Genomic DNA, 19,233 nt, shown 5'->3' with positions numbered 1-19,233 from the left:
CACTGAGTTGCTTAGGCCCTCACTAAATTGCTAAGGCTGGCTTTGAACTTGTGATCCTCCTGCCTAAGCCTCCCAAGCTGCTGAGATTACAGGTGTGGGACACTGCACCCTTACCCACTTCAAAACCAGCCTTCACAGTTACTTCCTTCTCACGTCTGTGAATTCATTCCTACTCGTGTTTCTTCTTTAATATTTCTTAAATAAGGACAATGGCTTCTCAACTCTGCCTGTGCTTTCTGTTTAACAGCCAGAATGCGCTCTCTCTCTCTCTCTCTCTCTCTCTCTCTCTATATATATATATATATATGGCAGCACTGGCATAGTTTACAGACATTGGACTTTATTATAAGATAGGATGGAGACCCACGTGCGGTGGTGCAGGTCTGTAATCCCACCTATGCTGAGGGAGGAGGATCACAAATTTGAGGTCAGTCTGGGCAGTTTAGCAAGACTCTCTGTCTCGAAAAATAAAAAGGGCTGGGCATGTAGCTTAGTGGTAGAGAGTTTGCCTAGCAAAGACCCCGGGTTCAATCCCCCTAGGGATCAGAGACAGAATATGGAGAAATATCGGACATGTTTTATAAGTCTCCGCTCCCCCCGGGTTAATAACACACACTAAAATCATGTGGCTTGTTTTGGCGACAGCTTCTCATTCAACCCAGACAGGAGATAAGGTGGGGCCTTATCTCCGCTCCGAGGCTGAATGACAGGCCCGCACTCCTCTCTCCGCTCACTCTGCAGACAACCCCCCCCCCCCCCAGGACCGGCGCCGGTGTCCCCAAGCCCTCTGGGAAGTGGAGTCCTTCCGCCCGGACCCCCAACCCGGCGCTGTCGCCTCCAAGTGCGCAGATGCGACTCCAGGCGGAGCGGCGTCGAGCTCGAGCCTTTTGTGTCCCCGCGCTCCGTGGTTCTGGCCGGCGGCCCCGTCCGCTCCTTCAGCCGTCCGGGAGAGCGCAGCCCATGAGGACCCAGCCCCGTGGCCAGAGCGGGGCCCGGAGCAGGTCCGGGGGTAAGTGAACTCGGGGGTGCCACCCGTTTATGCGCGCGGCTCTAACGCTCCTGCCGTAGCCCCAGAGGCTTTTCAGGTTCCAGCCGGGGTAAAGCTGGGCCGCCCCAGCTTCCCGCCCAACCGCGGGGGCCGGGCGCGCACCTCCGGGGTCTCCATCCCGGGCGCGCAGGAATATCCGGGCTCCGCTAGGAGCTTGGGGCCCGCTGGGGCGGGGCTGCCGCTAAGGCCTCTGGGAAGTGGAGTCAGCTCTCGGAGGATTCTGGGAGCCAGCGTGTGGTGGGCGGAGCCCTCAGGCTGGCGTAGCGGGGGACCGCGAGCACCTGTCTCTGCTCTTGGACCGGAGCGGCGGCGTTCTGCACCTAGGCGGCCTGTGTCTTGCCCATCCCCCTTCTGTGCTCTGCTTTGTCAGAGTTTTGGGGTCTCCCTGTACTGGGGGACCATTGTCAGCAGCCGTTTGGCTCTGAATGTTCAAGGAGTCCTCAGCTTGTACTTATCAGGATCTTAAATTAAAAAGCGAGTGAGAAATCTGAACTATAAGGATCCCATTTACTGCTTCGTGTTGGTGAATATGAAGGATGAACCAACTGTAGCGCCATAGAGATATTGCTACCATAATGACAGGCCACCTTCTTGCTGCTTCTGTGCTTTAGAGTCTTGTAGGAGGTATTTTTGTGCTTTTTTTTTTTTTTAAATTCTTTCTTGTTTTTTGTGATGCTGGGGATAATCGAACCCAGGGCCTTCAGCGTGCTAGGCAGGTGCGCCACCATTGAGCGATACCCTTAGCTCTCATAGGCATTTCTGAAGGTTTTGGAAATAGGTGTGTGACTGAGGCTCACTGCCCTGATCCCTCCTGGTATTGTCTTGATACTCCAGAGGATGGTTTTCCCAACCGTGGAGATTAATTTCCTCCAATAATAAAGATTCCAAGCAAAGTTGAAGTACGTATTAGGCATTAGGACTTAAATGCATAGGAACGAATTTACCGGGACTGGAAATAGAGTATCTCCCTCTGTTCCACAGGGAGCAGGAATGAGTTCTAGAGGAAGGCAAACCTGACCTCAAAAATCTCTCTGTAGAGTTTCACAGCGGAGTTGGGTGATTTACAGGAAGAAGAAGGTTATGTGTTGCTGAAAAGTCCATTTTCATCTCATCAGAAACAGTATATACTGAGAAAGAAATATCAGGACAAGGAAGAAAAGCTGATCATGGATTATCTTACCATTGAAGTTGAGCCAACAGGTAAGAACTATGGAAAAAAAACATGAAGTTGAAAGTGAGAAGTGGGAGAACTACCTCTTATGCAATGAGAAGGCCCCACATGATAGAAAAGAGAAGCAGATATCTGTCAGAGAAGGCTCCAGAGTAAATATTATCACAATTAGAAATAATTAGTAGGGCTAGTCATGGTGCCTATATCTGTAATCACAGCTTCTTGGGAGGCTGAGGCAGGAAGATCACAGGTTCATGACGAGTGTAGGTAATTTAGCAAGACCTTGTCTCAAAATTAAAAAAAATGAAAAGGGCTGGGGACATAGCTCAGTGGTAGAGAGCCCCTGAGTTCAATTCCCAGTAACACACACATGCGCAAAATAAATCATTGATTGGCTCCTGTAGCATGTTCTCCAGTCCCCTCCTCCTCTTTCTGCACTGCTGGACTCATCCACATCCCCTCTAAAAGCTGTAGAAGGGAGAATATTCCATAGTGTTTGCATTCATGAAAAGCACAGGTAGCACTTTTCTACCCCTGATAGGCTCTTCCAAAAAGATGATATGTTTGGGTACTGTGAGTTTAATTTTTTTTTTGGGGGGGATTGAACTCTGGGGTGCTTAACCACTGAGTTCCCTCCCCAACCACTTTTTTTTTGGCTGGTTTCACTGCTGAGGCTAGTCTTGAACTTGGGATCCTCCTTCCTCAGCACCCTGAGTTGCTGGGATTACAGGTGTGCACCACCATACCTGGGAAATTTAACCTTTTTTTTTTTTTATTAAAGGACTTTCACTTTGTTGTCCTACACTATCCCAAACTGAGAATTTTTAGTTAACAAGAATAGTCTTATTATATAGTTAGCTTTTTTTCTAGTGAATTTGGGAAAATGGATGTTATCTCCTTCATGGTTTGTTTGCTGTTCCTTCCAGCCATGACTACTGATGCTTCTCTAACCCCAAAACAGAGCACAGAAGAAATGGAACCTACTGTTGAACTTCTTCCTGTTGAGTTCCAGGTGAATTTGAGTTTAATTTCATTTTGCTAAAATCTTGGTACAATGTGTCCTTGTTCCTTTCTTTCATGTTTCAGAGATCAAAGGAAATCCTATTTAGAGAATAGCACAAAAATAATTTTTTCTTAAAAACTTGAAGCTCTGGGGAGAGCTCAGGTTGGAGGTTTGAATTTGAGTAATCTATATGGACCATATTTAAAACTATGAAACTGTGATCATTAAGAGAATGAGTATAGAAAGAAAAGAGGCAAGATATCGTGACTGACTGCTTAGCTCTCCAACATTAGAGGTCAGAAAGATGGAGGGAAGCAGCAAAGGAGACTGAGAAGATGTGACCACTGAGGTGGAGGGAAAGTATGGCATCCCGGTCACCAATTGAAGAGAGTGTTGTAAGGAGGAAGGAGTGTTAAATCAGCTGTGTTAAATGCTGCTTCTCAATCAAGAAAGACAAGGCCTGGGAATTGGATTTAAAGATAGGAAGATTACTGGTGATTTCGAATGGCAATTTCATGGAATGATAGCGTGGGAATAAGTTAAAAAAATAATGGAGAGATATTAGAGCCACAGACGATATACAACTATTTTAGAGAGTTCTACTTTAAATGAAAAGAGTTGGGGTGATAATTGAAGACTAAAGCGGTGTTTGATCATTTGTGAGAGTTTTTGATACGGAGGGTTGAACTCAGGGGCACTTGACCTCTGAGCCACATCCCCAGTCCTATTTTGAATTCTATTTAGAGATAGGATCTCCCTGAGTTGCTTAGTGCCTCATGATCATTTGTTCTTTAAAGATAGGAAAAATATATTATTTATAGGTACATGAAAGTAGGTGGAGAAGAAAAGATGCTTCAGGATTGAGCCCTGAGAACTCAAAATTTAGAGCCATTTTTCAAATATTACTAAATTTTTTTAAAAATAAGTAATTGGGAGAGTTAGGGAAAATACTTACAGATGAAGAAACTGAGACTCCTTGTAACTTGTTCAGAACCATCAAATAGTGGATCAGAATTGAGATATGTCTCGTTCTCAATTCTGTTCCTCTAGCCAGTATAATCTATTTTTAAAGAAAATTTTTTTCATAATACCTTTATTCTACTTATTTATTTTTATGTGGTGTTGAGGATTGACCCCAGGGCCTCACATGTGCTAGGCAAGTGCTCTACCACTGAGCTATAGCCCAGCCCCAGTCTAATCTGTTGAGTGACTTTTCCAGAAAGAATTCTGCAGGTAAGTCTGGTTAATAAAGTACATGTATGACTATCAGCATACATAGAATTTGAATCTTAGCCAGGCTCAGTGGTGCAGGCCTGTAATCTCAGCAGCTCAGAAGGCTGAGGCAGGAGAATCACAAGTTCAAAGCCAGCCTGGGCAAAAGTGAGGCACTAAGCAACTCAGTGAGACCCTATCTCTAAACGAAATACAAAATAGGATGAGGATGTAGCTCAGTGGTTGAGTGCCCCTGAGTTCAATCTCTAGTACCTCCTCCCCACCAAAAAGAAGAATATGAAACTTACCTTGGAACAGTAGATAATTTTCAACTTAAGTTAGTAAATTCACTCACTCAGAGAAAGTTTAACTACCAAAGTATAACTGAATAAATCTAAAAGTCATGACCCCAAATCCAGAGCAAAAAGAGGCCTGCCTGTTAGAATAGCACTACTATCTACATACATTCAAAATATCAACTTGAATTTCTTTAAAATCTCAGAATATACTTGGGATCAGTGTAAGTTCCATATTTGAGCCTTATCTCATCAACAACAGTGATTAACATTGGGTTATCATTCAGTGATTAATTTACATTAGATCATTTAGTAAAATATAAGAGGCAGAAGACTATAGTTAGAGGAGTATAGCTTTGGAGTCATTATTGCCTGGTCCAAATCTCAGATCTGACCCTAACATCTGTAGATGATATTAATAATAGTACTTAATATTGTATTATATGATTGTTCTTATGAGATAGTGCAAAGGACTTAGTCCAAGTAAGTAAATTTTTATAAATCTTAGGTTTTTATTATTATGTTTCTTAACAGACTAATATTTAGTAATTTGGTAAAGTTTAACCTTCAGATTGAAAAGGATTTTCTCTTCTAGATTATTTCCTCCCCTCAGGATTAACAACCCCTGATTTAATGTGCTTGATCTTCCAGGAATTGATGACAGTCAAAGATGAGGAAATAGACTTCACGCATGAAGAGCTGGAAGAGCTGAATTCTGCCCACAGGTACATGGGCATGGATATGAAGGTGGATAATTATGGAAGCCTAGTATTTTGGGGTAAGGAAATATAATTTTGTGTTGCAAACTGCTTTTTAGGACACCAGTATCTCAGCCAATTTGAGCTGCTATAACAAAATAGGATAAACTGGGTGGCTGATAAACAACAAAAGTTTACTTCTATGTTTCTGGAGGCTAGGAATTCTGGGATCAAGGTGCTAGCATGTCTGGTATTTGGACCCACTTTCTGGTTCATAGATGGTGCCTTTTCATTGTTCATATAGCAGAAGGGTCTTTCTGGGGCCTTTTTTTTTCCTGTTGAAGATGGAAACAATACATTTATTTTGTTTATTTATTTTTATGTGGTGCTGAGGATTGAACCCAGTGCCTCACAGGTGCAAGGCAAGCATTCTACCGATGAGCCACAACCCCAGCCCCTAGGGCCTTTTTTTATAAGGCCTTTTAATTGTATTCCTGAGGGCTGTTTTCTCATTATATAATCATCTACCAAAGTCCCCACTTTGGAATACTATCAATGTGGGGGTTAAGATTTCAATACATGGGGCTGGAGTTGTGGCTCAGCGGTAGAGCGCTTGCCTAGCATGCATGAGGTGCTGGGTTCTATCCACAGCACCACATAAAAATAAATGAAGAAAGGTATTATGTCCAACTAAAATATTAAAAAAAAAAGATTTCAATACATGAATTTTGGGGGGATGCAAACATTCAGACCATGACTGAAAGCTTCCTCAATAATTAACAGAATATAAAATGCCATAGTTTTGCACAAGATTCAAAGACCCCCTCATCCTCTAGGGGATCTCTGGCCATTCTGGGCTTCTCTCTCTCTCTCTCTTTCTCTCTCTCTTTAATATTTTTAGTTGTAGATGGATATAATACCTTTATTTATTTATTTTTATATGGTGCTGAGGATCAAACCCAGAGCCTCATATGTGTGAGGCAAGCGCTCTACCACTGTGCCACAACCCCAGCCCCAAAGTTTTCTCTTTTGAAAAGTAAAAGTTCTTTCTAGTGAAACTGAAAAAGGATAGCTTTATTATATTGATATTAAGACTTACAGGGCTGGGGATATAGCTCAGTTGGTAGAGTGCTTGCCTCTTATGCACAGAGCCCTGGGTTCAATTCCCAGCACCACACACACACACACACACACACACACACACACACACAGAAAAGACTTGTAAAGCTACAATAATCATAATGGTATGATACTGATGAAAGCATATATATAAATAATGGAACAAAATAGTCCAGAAATAGACATACATATATATAGTCAATTTCTGGCAAAAGTTCAAAAGTAATTTAGTGGAGAAAGGAGAGTGTATTTTTTTATGCTTTTTATTTTTTGGTGCTGGGGATTGAACCCAGGGCCTTGTGCATGTGAAGCAAGCACTCTACCAACTGAGCTGTATCCCCAGCCTCTTTTTTATGCTTTTTTTAAAAAAAAATTTTTATTAGTGCATTGTAGTTATGCATAATAGTGGGGTTCATTTTGACCCAGCCATACATGCATATATGGGCTGGGGTTGTGGTGCAATGGTAGAGTGCTTGCCTAGCATGCATGAGGCACTGGGTTCAATCCTCAGCACCATATAAATATAAAATAAAGATATTGTGTTCACCTAAAACTTAAGAATATTTAAAAAATATATATGTATACCATAGTGAATTTCATATATATTTATATATAAAGTTTCCATTTAAAAAACAGTAAATAAATAGGAAGATCAAGTATTGAGTCGAGGAAGGAGAACCAGGGTTTGGGAAAGAAGGAGACTCTTCTTTCCAATTGTTCAGCTGGATATTGATAAGAAAGAAAGAAAGAAAGAAAGAAAGAAAGAAAGAAAGAAAGAAGAGGGAGAGAGAGAGAGAGGGGGGGGAGGGAGGGAGGGAGGGAGGGAGGGAGGGAAGGAAAGAAATAAAATAAAAATAAAAAACCTTCATGGGCTGGGGATGTGGCTCAAGCGGTAGTGTGCTTGCCTGGCATCCGCAGGGTACTGAGTTTGATCCTCAACACCACATAAAAATAAAATAAAGATATTGTGTCCACCTCAAACTAAAATAAATATTTAAAAAAACCCTTCAATCCATACCTCCTGCCATATTTAATAAATATAAAAACTCTACAAGAAAACTTTTAAGAACGGTCTTTGTGACTTTTTGTAAGGCAAACTTCGATTAGCTATAACTCTAAATGCTTGGTCCAGTAAAGCCATCTGAGCCTGGCATTTGCTTTGTTGGAAAATTTCTGTCTTTTTTTTTTAAATAGAGGGATTAAAAAATATTTTTAGTTGTAGATGGACACAGTAACATTATTTTGTTTATTTAGTTTTTTTTATGTGGTGTTGGGGATTAAACCCAGGGCCTCACACATGCTAGGCTCTGAGCTACAACCCCAGTACCTCCCTGCTCCCATTTTTTTTAATTGGTCCTAGGGATTGATCCCCAGGGGTGCTTAACTATTGAGCTACATCCCTAGCCCTCTTTATTTTTTTATTTTGAGACAAGATCTAAGTTGCTTAGGGCCTCACTAAGTTGCTGAGGCTGGCATTGAAATTGTGATCCTTCTGCCTCATCCTCCCAAATTGCTAGGATTACAGGTGTGCATCACCATGCCTGGCTCTATAGTTGAATTTAAGACTTGTCCTTTATCTTTGGTTTTCAGTGGTTTGAATGTGATCATCTGGGTAGGGGTGTGTGTTTCTGTGTGTGTGTGTTTTCATCCTACACTGGGATTCTTTGAGCTTCCTTGCATCTTCAATTTGATGTCTTTCATTAGTTTAGTAAATTTCTCAGTTGCTAACTCATCAGATACTGTTTCTTCCAATTCTACCAATTCTTGTCTCATCTCTTTCTAGGATTTTAGGTACATGTATGTTAGAGCATTTGGTTTTGTCCCACAGTTTTTAGGTGCGCTGTTCTGATTTGCTAGTTTGTTTTTCACTCTTTTTTCTTCTTTGTATTTAGTTTGGTGATTTCTGTTGACCTATTTGCAAGTTTATTCTTTTTCTTAACTATGTCAAGTACATAGTTAGAAAGACATTGTTCATCTCTGTTACCATGTTTCTTTATTTCTGGTATTTCCATTTTACTTTTTCTTATACTTTCCATCTCTCTGCTAAAATTCCCCAACTGTTCATGCATGTTGTCCACCACTTTATGTAACAATCATAGTAATTTTCAATTTCTCACAGTTCTACTCTCTGGGTAATCATTCATTTTTATCTGTTGATTACTCTATGGTGCACTCAATCTTGAGTAGTGTTGAGAAGTGGTGCATGGAGCATGGTTGCAAGCTGATCCATACTCATATGTATACATAATTTGGTGTGATCAGTTTCATTCCAGAGTTGAAATTGAGGCTGTTGCATTAGTGTAGGTGAGAGAGGATGGTGGCTGAATTGGGGTGACAATCATGGGGAGGGAGAGTTCATAATGGATCTGAGAGAGCTTTGGGAGGTATGATCCATAAAACTTGGTGATTTATATTTTGTGGTTGGTAGGATGTAGGGAAGAATCCAGTGGGATTCTCAGTTCTCTGACTTTCAGCTTCAACAACTTCATGGTTTTGTATTTGTATATTTAACCCTTTAGAATAGCAGAATAGCAGCTTATGGGGCTGGGGGTGTAGCTCTGTGGTAGAGTCTTTCTTAGTGTGTGCAAGGTCCTATTTTGATCCCTATCACCACACACACACACACACACATGCACACACACACACACACACACAGGATAGCAGCTTACACATAATGAATAGTGTTTTAGTCAGTTTTTTTAATACTGTGATGAAAGGACCCAACTAGAACAACTATAGAGGAGGAAAAATTTATTTGGGGGCTCAGAGTTTCAGAGGTCTCAATCCACAGGTAGCAGGCTCCATTCCTTGGGGCTCTAGGTGAGGCACAACATCATGGTGAAAGAGCATAGTGGAGGAAAACAGCTCACATGATGATCAGAAAGCAGAGAAAGAGAGAGGGGGAGAGAGAGAGAGAGAGAGAGAGAGAGAGAGAGAGAGAGAGAGAGACATTCCACTTGCCAGATAGAAATATATACCCCAAAGCTATGCCTCCAATGCCCACCTCCTTCAGCCACACCCCACTTGCCTTCAGTGTTCACTCAATTAATCCCATCATGTAATTAATTTACTAATTGGGTTAAGGCTTTCATGACTGTCATTTCTTCTTTGAACTTTCTTGCATTGTTTCACACATGAGCTTTTGGGGGACACCTCACATCCAAACCATAACAAATACCATGAGAGTGTTTAATCTAAATTTAAGTTCATATTATATGTTGAATTTCATTTATTCTGATATTGTCAATTTCTGAAACTTATGACAACATTAAGAATATATTTGCCTGAAATATCAGGTATGTTTTCATAATGGGATAAAAGAATCTTAAGAATTGCCCTCCAGAGTTGCTTCATTACTTATATTATTTGTGTCCACTTCATACGAGCTATTAATGCATGCTTTCTCTCTACCAGCACTGTAATAGGCCCTGGGTAATATCAGTGAACAAGAGAGGTGTTATTCCTTCCCTAACATAACTTGCCTTTTGGTGACAAAGTTTATATTCTTATATTAAAATCTTTTTGTTAACAAGAATGATGGCATTGTTATTTTCTTAGATGGGAAAATATATAGTGGAATGTATATATTTATAAATGTATAAAGTTGAGAGAGGAGATGAATCAAGGTATAAGTAATTTTAAGTTTGTGGTACAGGTAACATTAAACTCGAGATTTTCAAATGCATACATAATATAGATAGTTGAATATATGGATGTGGGAGAGAGAGAATTAATGTGGTAATTAATTCTGGAAAAATGGATTTGGAATCATTGGTCTATAGCAGGTTATTAAAACCATGGTGTAGATAGGTCTTTAAAGTAGAGAAAGTAGGTAGAGGGGCAAGAAGAAGGGAACTGAGACTGATTGCTAAGAATTATTAACATTTAAGAAGAAGAAACACCAGGAAAAGTTCCAAAGAAGTAGCAGAGATTAGGAAGGCTGGATGCAGTGACTGCAGGAGGCCGAAGTGAGAGAATCTCAAGTTCAAGACCAGCCACAGCAATTTAGTGAGACCCTGTCTCAAAATCAAAAAGAAAAAGAGCTAGGGGTGGGGCTCATGGATAAAGCTGCCTTGGGTTTAATGTCCAGTACTGAAAAAAAAAAGTTTAGGAGAAAACCCTGGAGAGCATTTATGTTATGTTAGTCAGCATTCCATTACTGTAACACATACCTGAGATAATACATTTATAAAGAAAAAAGATTTATTTTGATTCACAGTTTTGGAGGTTACAGTCCACGGTCAGTTGGCCCGATAGTTTTTGGGCTTGTGGTTACACAGTGCCTCATGACAGGTAGCATGTGGCTGAGCAGAACTGTTCACCTCATGACTGGGATGCAAAAGTTGAGAGAGAAAGAGACTAGAGTCCCACAGCACCTTTGAAGGCACATACACAGTGACCTAAAACCTAACAGTAAGCCTCACCTCTTAGAGTTTCCATCCCCCTAATAGTGCCAAGATGGGGAACCAAGCCTTTAACCCTTTGGCCTCTGAGGGATATTCCAGATCCAGACTGTAGCAGCATAGAATCAAGAATGTCAGGAGAGAGAGTCAGGAGAGGAGGGCTTGGCCCCAGTGTCAAGTGCTGCCTAGATACCACACTACACAGGACTGAAAAGGATCCTCTGGATTTATGCACGGTAGAAATGGTTAGTGACTTCAGTGAGAGAACTTTCAACTGAATGGTCGGGAGAGAAGCCAGAATGCAGCAAGCACAGGAGCAAGCTTGTGATGAAAAGAAGGTGCAGAATCTGCTTGAGAAGTTTGGCTGTGACAAAAGGAAGGAAAAGAAGGAAGGGAGGAAGGGAGGGAGGGAGGAGAAGGAGACTCAAAATCATATGTAAAACAGATAGAAAACAAACAAAAATTCTGTGTCTTTATAAAGGGACTTGAGAGGGCTGGGGTTGTGGCCCAGCGGTAGAGTGCTCATATAGCATGTGTGAGGCCCTACATTCGATCCTCAGCACCACATAAAAATAAATAAACAAAATAGAGATATTGTGTCCAACTGCAACTAAAAAATAAATATTAAAAAAAAAAAATAAAAGGACTTGAAAGCCACAGTGGCACATGTCTGTAGTCCTAGCTACTGAGGAGGCTGAGACTGGAGGATTAGTTGAGCCCGAAAGTTCAAGACCAGCCTGATAACAGAGCAAAATATCAATACACACACACACACACACACACACACACACATCAGGTGGGGAGGGCGGAAGAGAGCTATATAAAAAGCCACATGTGCTGGTCTTCAGGTAGTATCATTTTGAGTGATTTATTTTTAAAAACCTTCAAGTCTCAATCTGTGTTGTAATCTTTCCATCTTTCCTCAGTTCTTTTATGTTAGCATTTATTCTCATTCCTCTGTTCATCCTCTTCCCTGGTTTCTATGTACAGTTTTCTATTCTATTAGATACAGCATCCTCATCGTCTGACCTTTTATTAGTATAATGCCTTTTATTAGTCATTCAAATATGTTTTTCCCCCATATTTTTTATTGGTGCATTATAATTATACATGGTAGTGGGATTCCTTACTACACATTTATACATGTACCTGATATACATATATGTTTTTATAGGCATCGTTTTAATTTTTCCTTAGCAGTTTTTGTTTCCTCAACACAGAAATCACACACATTTTTTATTTTTATTTATTTCAGATTCTGAATCTATGCCTAAAACTAAAGAGTTTTTTTCAAAGCAGGAAGTTTATGAAGAGGAATCACCTGAAAGGGAACTGGTAATAGAAAGACTTGAAAAGGATGATTCCTGGGGCTCCACATTGTTAGAAGCCTGGGAATGTGAACACTCATTAGAAAGGCATCCAGGAAATCTGAAGAAAGATTTAAGGCCAGTTATAATCAAACGTAAGAGAAAAACTGCAGAGCATTATCATGAAATTGGGGAGAGCTCCAACCCAATTAAACATCAGAAAGTTTACCGGGCGAAAAAGCGATGGGAATGCAATGTATGTGGGAAGTGCTTCAGCTACTGCTCAGCCTTTGTCTTACATCAGAGGATTCATACTGGAGAGAAGCCCTTTGAGTGTAGTGAGTGTGGAAAGGCCTTTAGCCGGAGCTCATCACTTATTCAGCACCAGAGGACTCACACTGGAGAGAAGCCTTATGAGTGCAGTGAATGTGGGAAAGCCTTCAGTCACCGGTCTGCCCTTATTCAACATCATATCATTCACACTGGAGAAAAGCCCTATGAGTGCAATGAGTGTGGGAAGGCCTTCAACCAAAGCACATACCTCATTCAGCACCATAGAATACATACTGGCGAGAAACCCTACAAGTGTAAGGAATGTGGGAAAGCTTTCAATGACACTTCTTCCCTCATTAAACATCAAAGGGTTCATACTGGAGAAAAACCCTATGACTGTAAAGAGTGTGGGAAAGCCTTCAGTGACCGGTCAGGTCTTATTCAACATCAGAGAACTCATACGGGGGAAAAGCCATATGAATGTAGTGAATGTGGAAAAGCATTTAGTTATTGCTCAGCTCTCATTCAACACCAAGGAACACACACTGGGGAGAAACCTTACAAATGTATTGAGTGTGGGAAAGCTTTCAGTGACCGGTCAGCTCTTGTGAGACATCAGAGAATTCATACTGGAGAGAGACCTTACAAATGTCAAGAATGTGAGAAAGCCTTCAGCCAGAGCTCATCCCTTACAAAGCACCTGAGAACACACACTGGAGAGAAACCATATAAATGCAACAATTGTGAGAAAGCCTTCAGCCAGAGTTCATCTCTTATTCAACACCAGAAAATTCACACAGGAGAAAAGTCCTACAAATGTAAGAAATGTGAGAAAACCTTCAGTGTCCGTTCAGCCTTCCATCAACATAAAAAAATTCATGATGGATAGAATGTACTCAATTCACAAAACATTCATTTTCTCCTGATTGTATAGATTTGTTTAAAATATTCCACGGCATATTAAAAAACATAATGAGGCTTCTCTGGAGGCTGAGGCAGGAGGACCACGAATTTGGGGTGAGCCTCAGAAATTTAGCAAGAGACCCTGAGTCAAAATTTTAAAAAGGGATAGAGTTGTAGCTTAGTGGTAGAGTCCTGTTGGGTTCAATCCTCAGTATCACAAACGAACAAAATACAAAAAAAAAAAAAAAAAAATCAAAGAAAACAAACAAGGGCTGTGTTGCATAGTCACTAGCCCTCTTCCTTGAAATGTTGCTATGTATGGAAAAGACCAAGAAGGAGTAAATGTGAATATCTATGATCTTTTTAAAGAATACTATTAGAGGAGCTGGGGATATAGCTCAGTTGGTAGAGTCTTGCCTTGCATGTACAAGGTCCTGGGTTCAATCCCTGGCACCACACACACACACACACACACACACACACAGCCATTAGAAAATGGAACATCTGAGCATGAGATGAATGCCATTACCTAGAAAGAGGACAGTGATTAGGTGGCAACAAGGCCAAGGTATTTTTGGTACAGTTGGAGGATTGTTGGTTTTGCTGAGGCAGGGGAACATGAAGTTGTGAAAAGCTGAAGATACTTCCCATTAAAATTGTGGGGCATGCCAGGCATTTGTTAACCTAGACTTCCTAACCTCAGGAAGGAAGACCATGAGTTCAAGGCCAGCCTCAGCAACTTAGCAAGCCTTGTGTCAAAATAAAAAGGGCTGGGAAGTAGCTTAGGTGTAGAGTGCCCCAGTACCAAAAAAAAAAAAAAAATGTAAATGCTGGGGATGTGGCTCAGTGGTTGAGCACTCCTGAGTTCAATTCCTGGTACCCCCCACCTCCAAAAAAAAAGCAGATTGAAAAATCCTTACAAAAATTTGGAAAAGTGAAATTGCACCAGAAATTTTAAAAGATACCTGATTTCCAGCTCCAGTTTGCAAATGAAACCTGATATGTTAGTACAACCTGGGCACCAGGAATTTTTAAACTCCTCGGGTAATTCTAATAAATAGCCAAGATTAAGAACCATTGATTTAGACTATGCACAAGGATTAGATGCAGCTGAACAAATAACACTCAACATAAGCTCTTAAGATTCTTTTGCCTCCTTGTTTCTGTTTTTGCTTCTTTTTGCTAATTACATAACATCTCTGACCTGGTTTTTTGATCCCGTCACTTGGATCTTTTTTTGTTCTGACTTCACAGGGACTGACCTACTTGAAACTAACTTTGTTTCTGCCCCGTACTGACTATCGCCAATATGCTCTTTCAAACCTGTTTATAGCCCTCAACCACATCTGTGTACCAAACTGGGCTTGCTACACATGATCTAGTGGTGGCAAATGTTAACCATGAAAAACAGCTTAGAGGGAGACCTACAAACTAGAAATCAGTAAAGAAGACAAAGTGACTGGAAGGGACTTTTGGAGTTAAAAATTTGATTCCAGCTACATAGTTTTTGTTGTAGCATTCCATGAAATTATAATAAAATTTAGTTGTGTACACAAATGAATATAGGATTTCAAGGAAGGCATGTGGTAGGAAGGGCAAATCAAGAAAACAATGGAGCTAGACACGATAGTTCATGCCTGTAATCCCTGTGGCTAGGGAGTATTGCAAGTTCAAAGCCAGCCTTAGCAACTTGGGAGACCCTAAGCAACTGAATGAGAACTTCTCTCTAAATAAAATACAAAATAGGGCCTGGGATGTGCTCAGTGGCTGAGTACCCCTGAGTTCAATCCCCAGTACCAAAAAAATGAGAAGAAAAAAATGGAAAAGGTCAACATCTATTTTTATAATCTTACAGGAATGAGCAAAATCTTACTTCAAATCGTTTTACTCACACAGCTGCTCTGCTAGACACGGGGGAGTGGAGTAATTTTTTTTTTTTTTTTTTTGCATGGCTCCTACACTCAGGGAACTTGCAGTTGGTTTCATTGTAAACCTACCATCATATTCCAACATCAGAGGGTGTGTTGGTAAGAGCCCTTCTGGGTCCATCATTCTGTCTCCCATGGTTTCTCTGCAGTGCAGGAAATTCTTTTTAAACAGAATGTTTTTCTTCAACAATACTCATTATGTTCAAATTATTCCTTAACAGGACTGGGGATATAGCTTAGTTGGTAGAGTGCTTGCCTCACATGCACAGGGTCCAGGGTTCAATTCCCCAGCACCACAATAAAAAAAAAAAATTCAAGCCATAACAATTCCTGGGGCCACCCTTTCATAACAATATAAGAGCAGACCCTGGAGTCCATAGACCTTAGTAAACCATGATGGTTCTATATCTTATAAAGTTAGCATCATAATACTGTCAATTTAGGTAATAGATGGAAGTGTCTGTTTTGAAGGAGAATGATGAAATCCAGTACAGTGTAGATAGTGACGTGAGTGTTAAAGAATTATCTCAATTGAAAAAGTTCTAATTTGGTAGAAGCCTCAAGGTAGGTGTGGAGGGTAACCTTAGTATTCTTCTACTGAAGCCCTTGGGGTGATTTTTATCTGTCCTAGATTATTTCATCATGTTTATTTTCCCTTAGATCCTCAAAGATTCAGCTTGCTTTCCTTTTTTTAATTTGTTCTAATTAGTTATACATGACAGTAGAATGCATTTTGATGCATCATATGTATATGGAGCATAATTTCTCATTCTTCTGGTTGTACATAATGCAGAATCACATAGGTCATGTAGTCATATGTTGCTTTTCTTTATACAGCCATCTTCTGGGAAGGTTTCCTTCCTCCATTGGAGTAGAATGATACCACCTTAGCTCCTCTACTCTCTTTGCTAACTGATTGTCAAATAACTATGCAGGCCCCTTTTAAGTTTTATGGCTAAGTGGGAAAACAGTGTTGGGTTTGGGTACTGGGGACTGAACACAAGGGTACGCAACCACTGAGCCACATCCCCAGCCTTTTTTATATTTTACTTAGAGTCAGGGTCCCACTAAGTTGCTCAGGGCCTAGCTAAGTTGCTGAGGCAGTCTTTGAACTCATGATCTTCTGCTTTAGCCTTCTGAGTTGCTGGGATTATAGGCATGTGCCACTGTACCCCTCTTGTTAGTTTGTTTTAATAGTATCTTAGGTTCTTTAATGTACATGGTGATATGGCTCAAAACTGCAAAGAGCTTGGGGTTCCTATCATGAAGCCTGGACTAAACTGAGATCGACTCCAGAATGGGCTGGTGGGATTCTCAGCTTCTGAGAGTAGTGCAAAAAGGGAAGCAAAATTGTTTAGCAGATGTTGTGCATTGCCTGGAAATGTCAGTTGCCTTTTTAAAAACATTTTATTCTTTAGTACTTCAGACTAAACCCAGAGCCACTCCACCACTGAGCTACATCTTCAGCCTTTTTTATTTTGAGACAAGGTCTCACTGATTTGCTGAGGCTGGACTCAAGCTTGCAATCCTCCTGTCTCAGCCTCCTGAGTTGCTGGAATTACAGGTATACACCAGCACACCTGGATGTCTCTCTTTTTTTCTTTTCAGTGGTACTGGAGAACCCAGGGGTGTTCCATCACTGAACCACATTCCCAGCCCGTTTTGATTATTATTTTGAGATAGGGTCTCACTAAGTTGCCCAGTTTGGCCTTCAACTCATAATCTTCTTCCTTCAGCCTTGTGAGTTGCTGGGAGTATGGGTGTTTGCCACTGTGTCTGACTTGTCAGCTGCCTTTCTATACTCATTTAAAATGTCTTCATATGCCAAGAATATTCACATTTTCTAAAAGGGGAAGTTACGGCTCCAAGGGTTCTACAGTTCACATAAGATTGCACAGCTAGTAAATGACAGGATAAGGATTGGCTCCCAGGCTTGACTCTTCTCATTCCTTTTGCAGGATGGATTATCTGGCTTCCCTGATTATGCCCAGAGCTACCTCCATGCCATGGAAGCCCCTAGGTGGCAAAGATATTGATAACTTCTGATCAGGACCATGAGAATTATATTATATTTGAGGTGACAGTGAGAATTTAAGTATCAATTGGTGAAGGCTAAGAAAACAACCTAAGCAAATGTAAAAACCAAAAATAGAAATTGAAAAACCAAGCGTAGTTTATCTAGAGGCAAAGCAAATGGATGTCAGTGTCTATGTCAATGGAATGTGGACCTCATTGTCTTTTAGAAGAAATCTCTGCTTGGAATATAAGGGCAACAACAGAAGATAAATGCCAGATTGAGGCAGATTTGGCCTTTGATAGCATACTAGGAAATTAAAAGAATACAAACAGAAATGTTAATACAATATACAGGGGATCTGGTAGCGTTGGTCCATAGTATCAGGGAGCTACTAGGTATCCCTAGGCACTTTGTGTTAAGAGACGAGGGTGCGAGGGTTGCAATGTCAGCCACTGAGAGGCTGGTCTGAAACACAGGGTAATAATGACAGCCAGAATATATCAACAGTTTACTGTGTACCCAATATCATTGTACCACTTCACGTATGTAAACTCATTTATTCTCACAAAAATATAAAGTTTTCTGGGTGCAGTGGCATACGCCTGTAATCTCAGTAGCTTGGGAGGCTGAGGCATGAGGATCTTGAGTTCAAGTCCAGTCTCAGCAACTTAGCAAGACCCTAAGCAATTCAGTGAGACCCTGTCTATAAATAAAATGTCAAAAGCAGCTGGGAATGTGGTTCAGTGGTGAAAGTACCCCTGGGTTCAATCCCTGGTACCAAAAAAATTTACAAATTAGATACCTTTATCACCTTTATTTTATAGATGAAGAAATTGAGGTTGACATGCAAAACCTGTTTTGTATGGACATATACAAAAGTTGATTGTTCATAGAATGGCTAAGACTTATAAATATTATAGAAATGAAGAAAGAGACAACTCATGTAGATTTCTTATATTTTCTTTCCAGCTGTTTCTTCCACAGAACATCGGGATCATTGTACTGTTGTAGTGATGATGGTTTTCTGTGAGTGGCAGGGAGGATATATAGTGTTAGCTGAGCACATCTATCCAGATTACGGTAGTATAGCTCTAGAGAGATTTGTAACTTTGATCTATCACTGTGTCTGCTTTTGGAACCTTTGTAATTACCAGGAGAGTAAATATTTATCCTTTGACCAACTGAAGGGATCATTGTTTCTGGTGAGCCATGATTTTGCCTTCAACCTAAAAATATGACTAGTCAAAGAACCAAACAAAAAACAAAACAAAACATGGGGATGGGGTTGTGGCTCAGTTGTTGAGCATTTGCCTAGCATGTGTGAAGCACTGGGTTCAATTCTCAGCACCATATAAACAAATAAAAGTAAAAAACAAACATTTAAAAAAATTAACACTAAGAAAAAGGAACTTTTTCGAGGTCACGGAATCAAGAATAGTGTGAAATATTTGGATTTGAGCAATGATGGAGACTAAATGTAACCATATAACCCAAATGTGTGGATAGCCTCCAGAGGGCTTTAGGGGAGGGACACATGTCAGGGATTTGCCTTTATTTCTTCCTGGGAAAGGAACCACTTTTGGCTACTAGGAGAGGGGTTCAGTAGGAGGTATGACAGTAGGTCACATAAATTGTAGAACCCAATTTATATATATATATATATATATATATAATTTCAGTCTACTATCCATTTATAGAATACCTTAGCAACAAAGAACAAAACAACCTCCACCTGATCTCCTCCTCTAGCCAAATAGTTCTCGAGGTATTGCTATTCTTCTGGCTTATGCCTTTATCTGCTCGACCAAGAAGACTCTTAGATTTCTGGACAGTTCTAACAGAAAATTCTCCCTAA

General features: G+C 40.6%; 1 protein-coding gene across 3 annotated transcripts; it reads left to right on the top strand.

Annotated features, from left to right (window-relative positions):
• The first annotated feature begins 362 nt into the window (after nt 1-362).
• Nucleotides 363-19,043, top strand: LOC308652458 (uncharacterized protein). Of its 3 annotated transcripts, none has more exons than XM_081300306.1 (5): nt 363-1,009; nt 2,164-2,248; nt 3,146-3,231; nt 5,382-5,508; nt 12,206-19,043. In XM_081300306.1, exons 2-5 carry the CDS (start codon nt 2,215-2,217, stop codon nt 13,417-13,419), a joined length of 1,461 nt encoding a protein of 486 aa, XP_081156432.1. In that variant the 5' UTR covers nt 363-1,009; nt 2,164-2,214; the 3' UTR covers nt 13,420-19,043. The 3 variants fall into 3 exon arrangements, with proteins under 3 accessions (XP_081156432.1, XP_081156430.1, XP_081156431.1); XM_081300304.1 differs by having other exon boundaries at nt 2,116-2,248; XM_081300305.1 differs by having other exon boundaries at nt 2,086-2,248.
• Nucleotides 19,044-19,233: the final 190 nt, after the last annotated feature.

Source organism: Spermophilus citellus (assembly GCF_964194105.1).
Source record: "Spermophilus citellus genome assembly, chromosome: 6".
NCBI classification, from domain to species: Eukaryota; Metazoa; Chordata; class Mammalia; order Rodentia; family Sciuridae; genus Spermophilus; species Spermophilus citellus.
The sequence above is the reverse complement of the archived record's forward strand: the minus strand, read 5'-3'. Positions and strand labels throughout refer to the sequence as shown.

Excerpts from the sequence above, each read along its gene's own strand:
- LOC308652458 (XM_081300306.1), top strand. The coding sequence starts at position 2,215 with ATGGATTATCTTACCATTGAAGTTGAGCCAACAG. Across the intron at positions 3,232-5,381 it reads TTCTTCCTGTTGAGTTCCAG|GAATTGATGACAGTCAAAGA; the intron begins GTGAATTTGAGT and ends TTGATCTTCCAG. Across the intron at positions 5,509-12,205 it reads TGGAAGCCTAGTATTTTGGG|ATTCTGAATCTATGCCTAAA; the intron begins GTAAGGAAATAT and ends TATTTATTTCAG.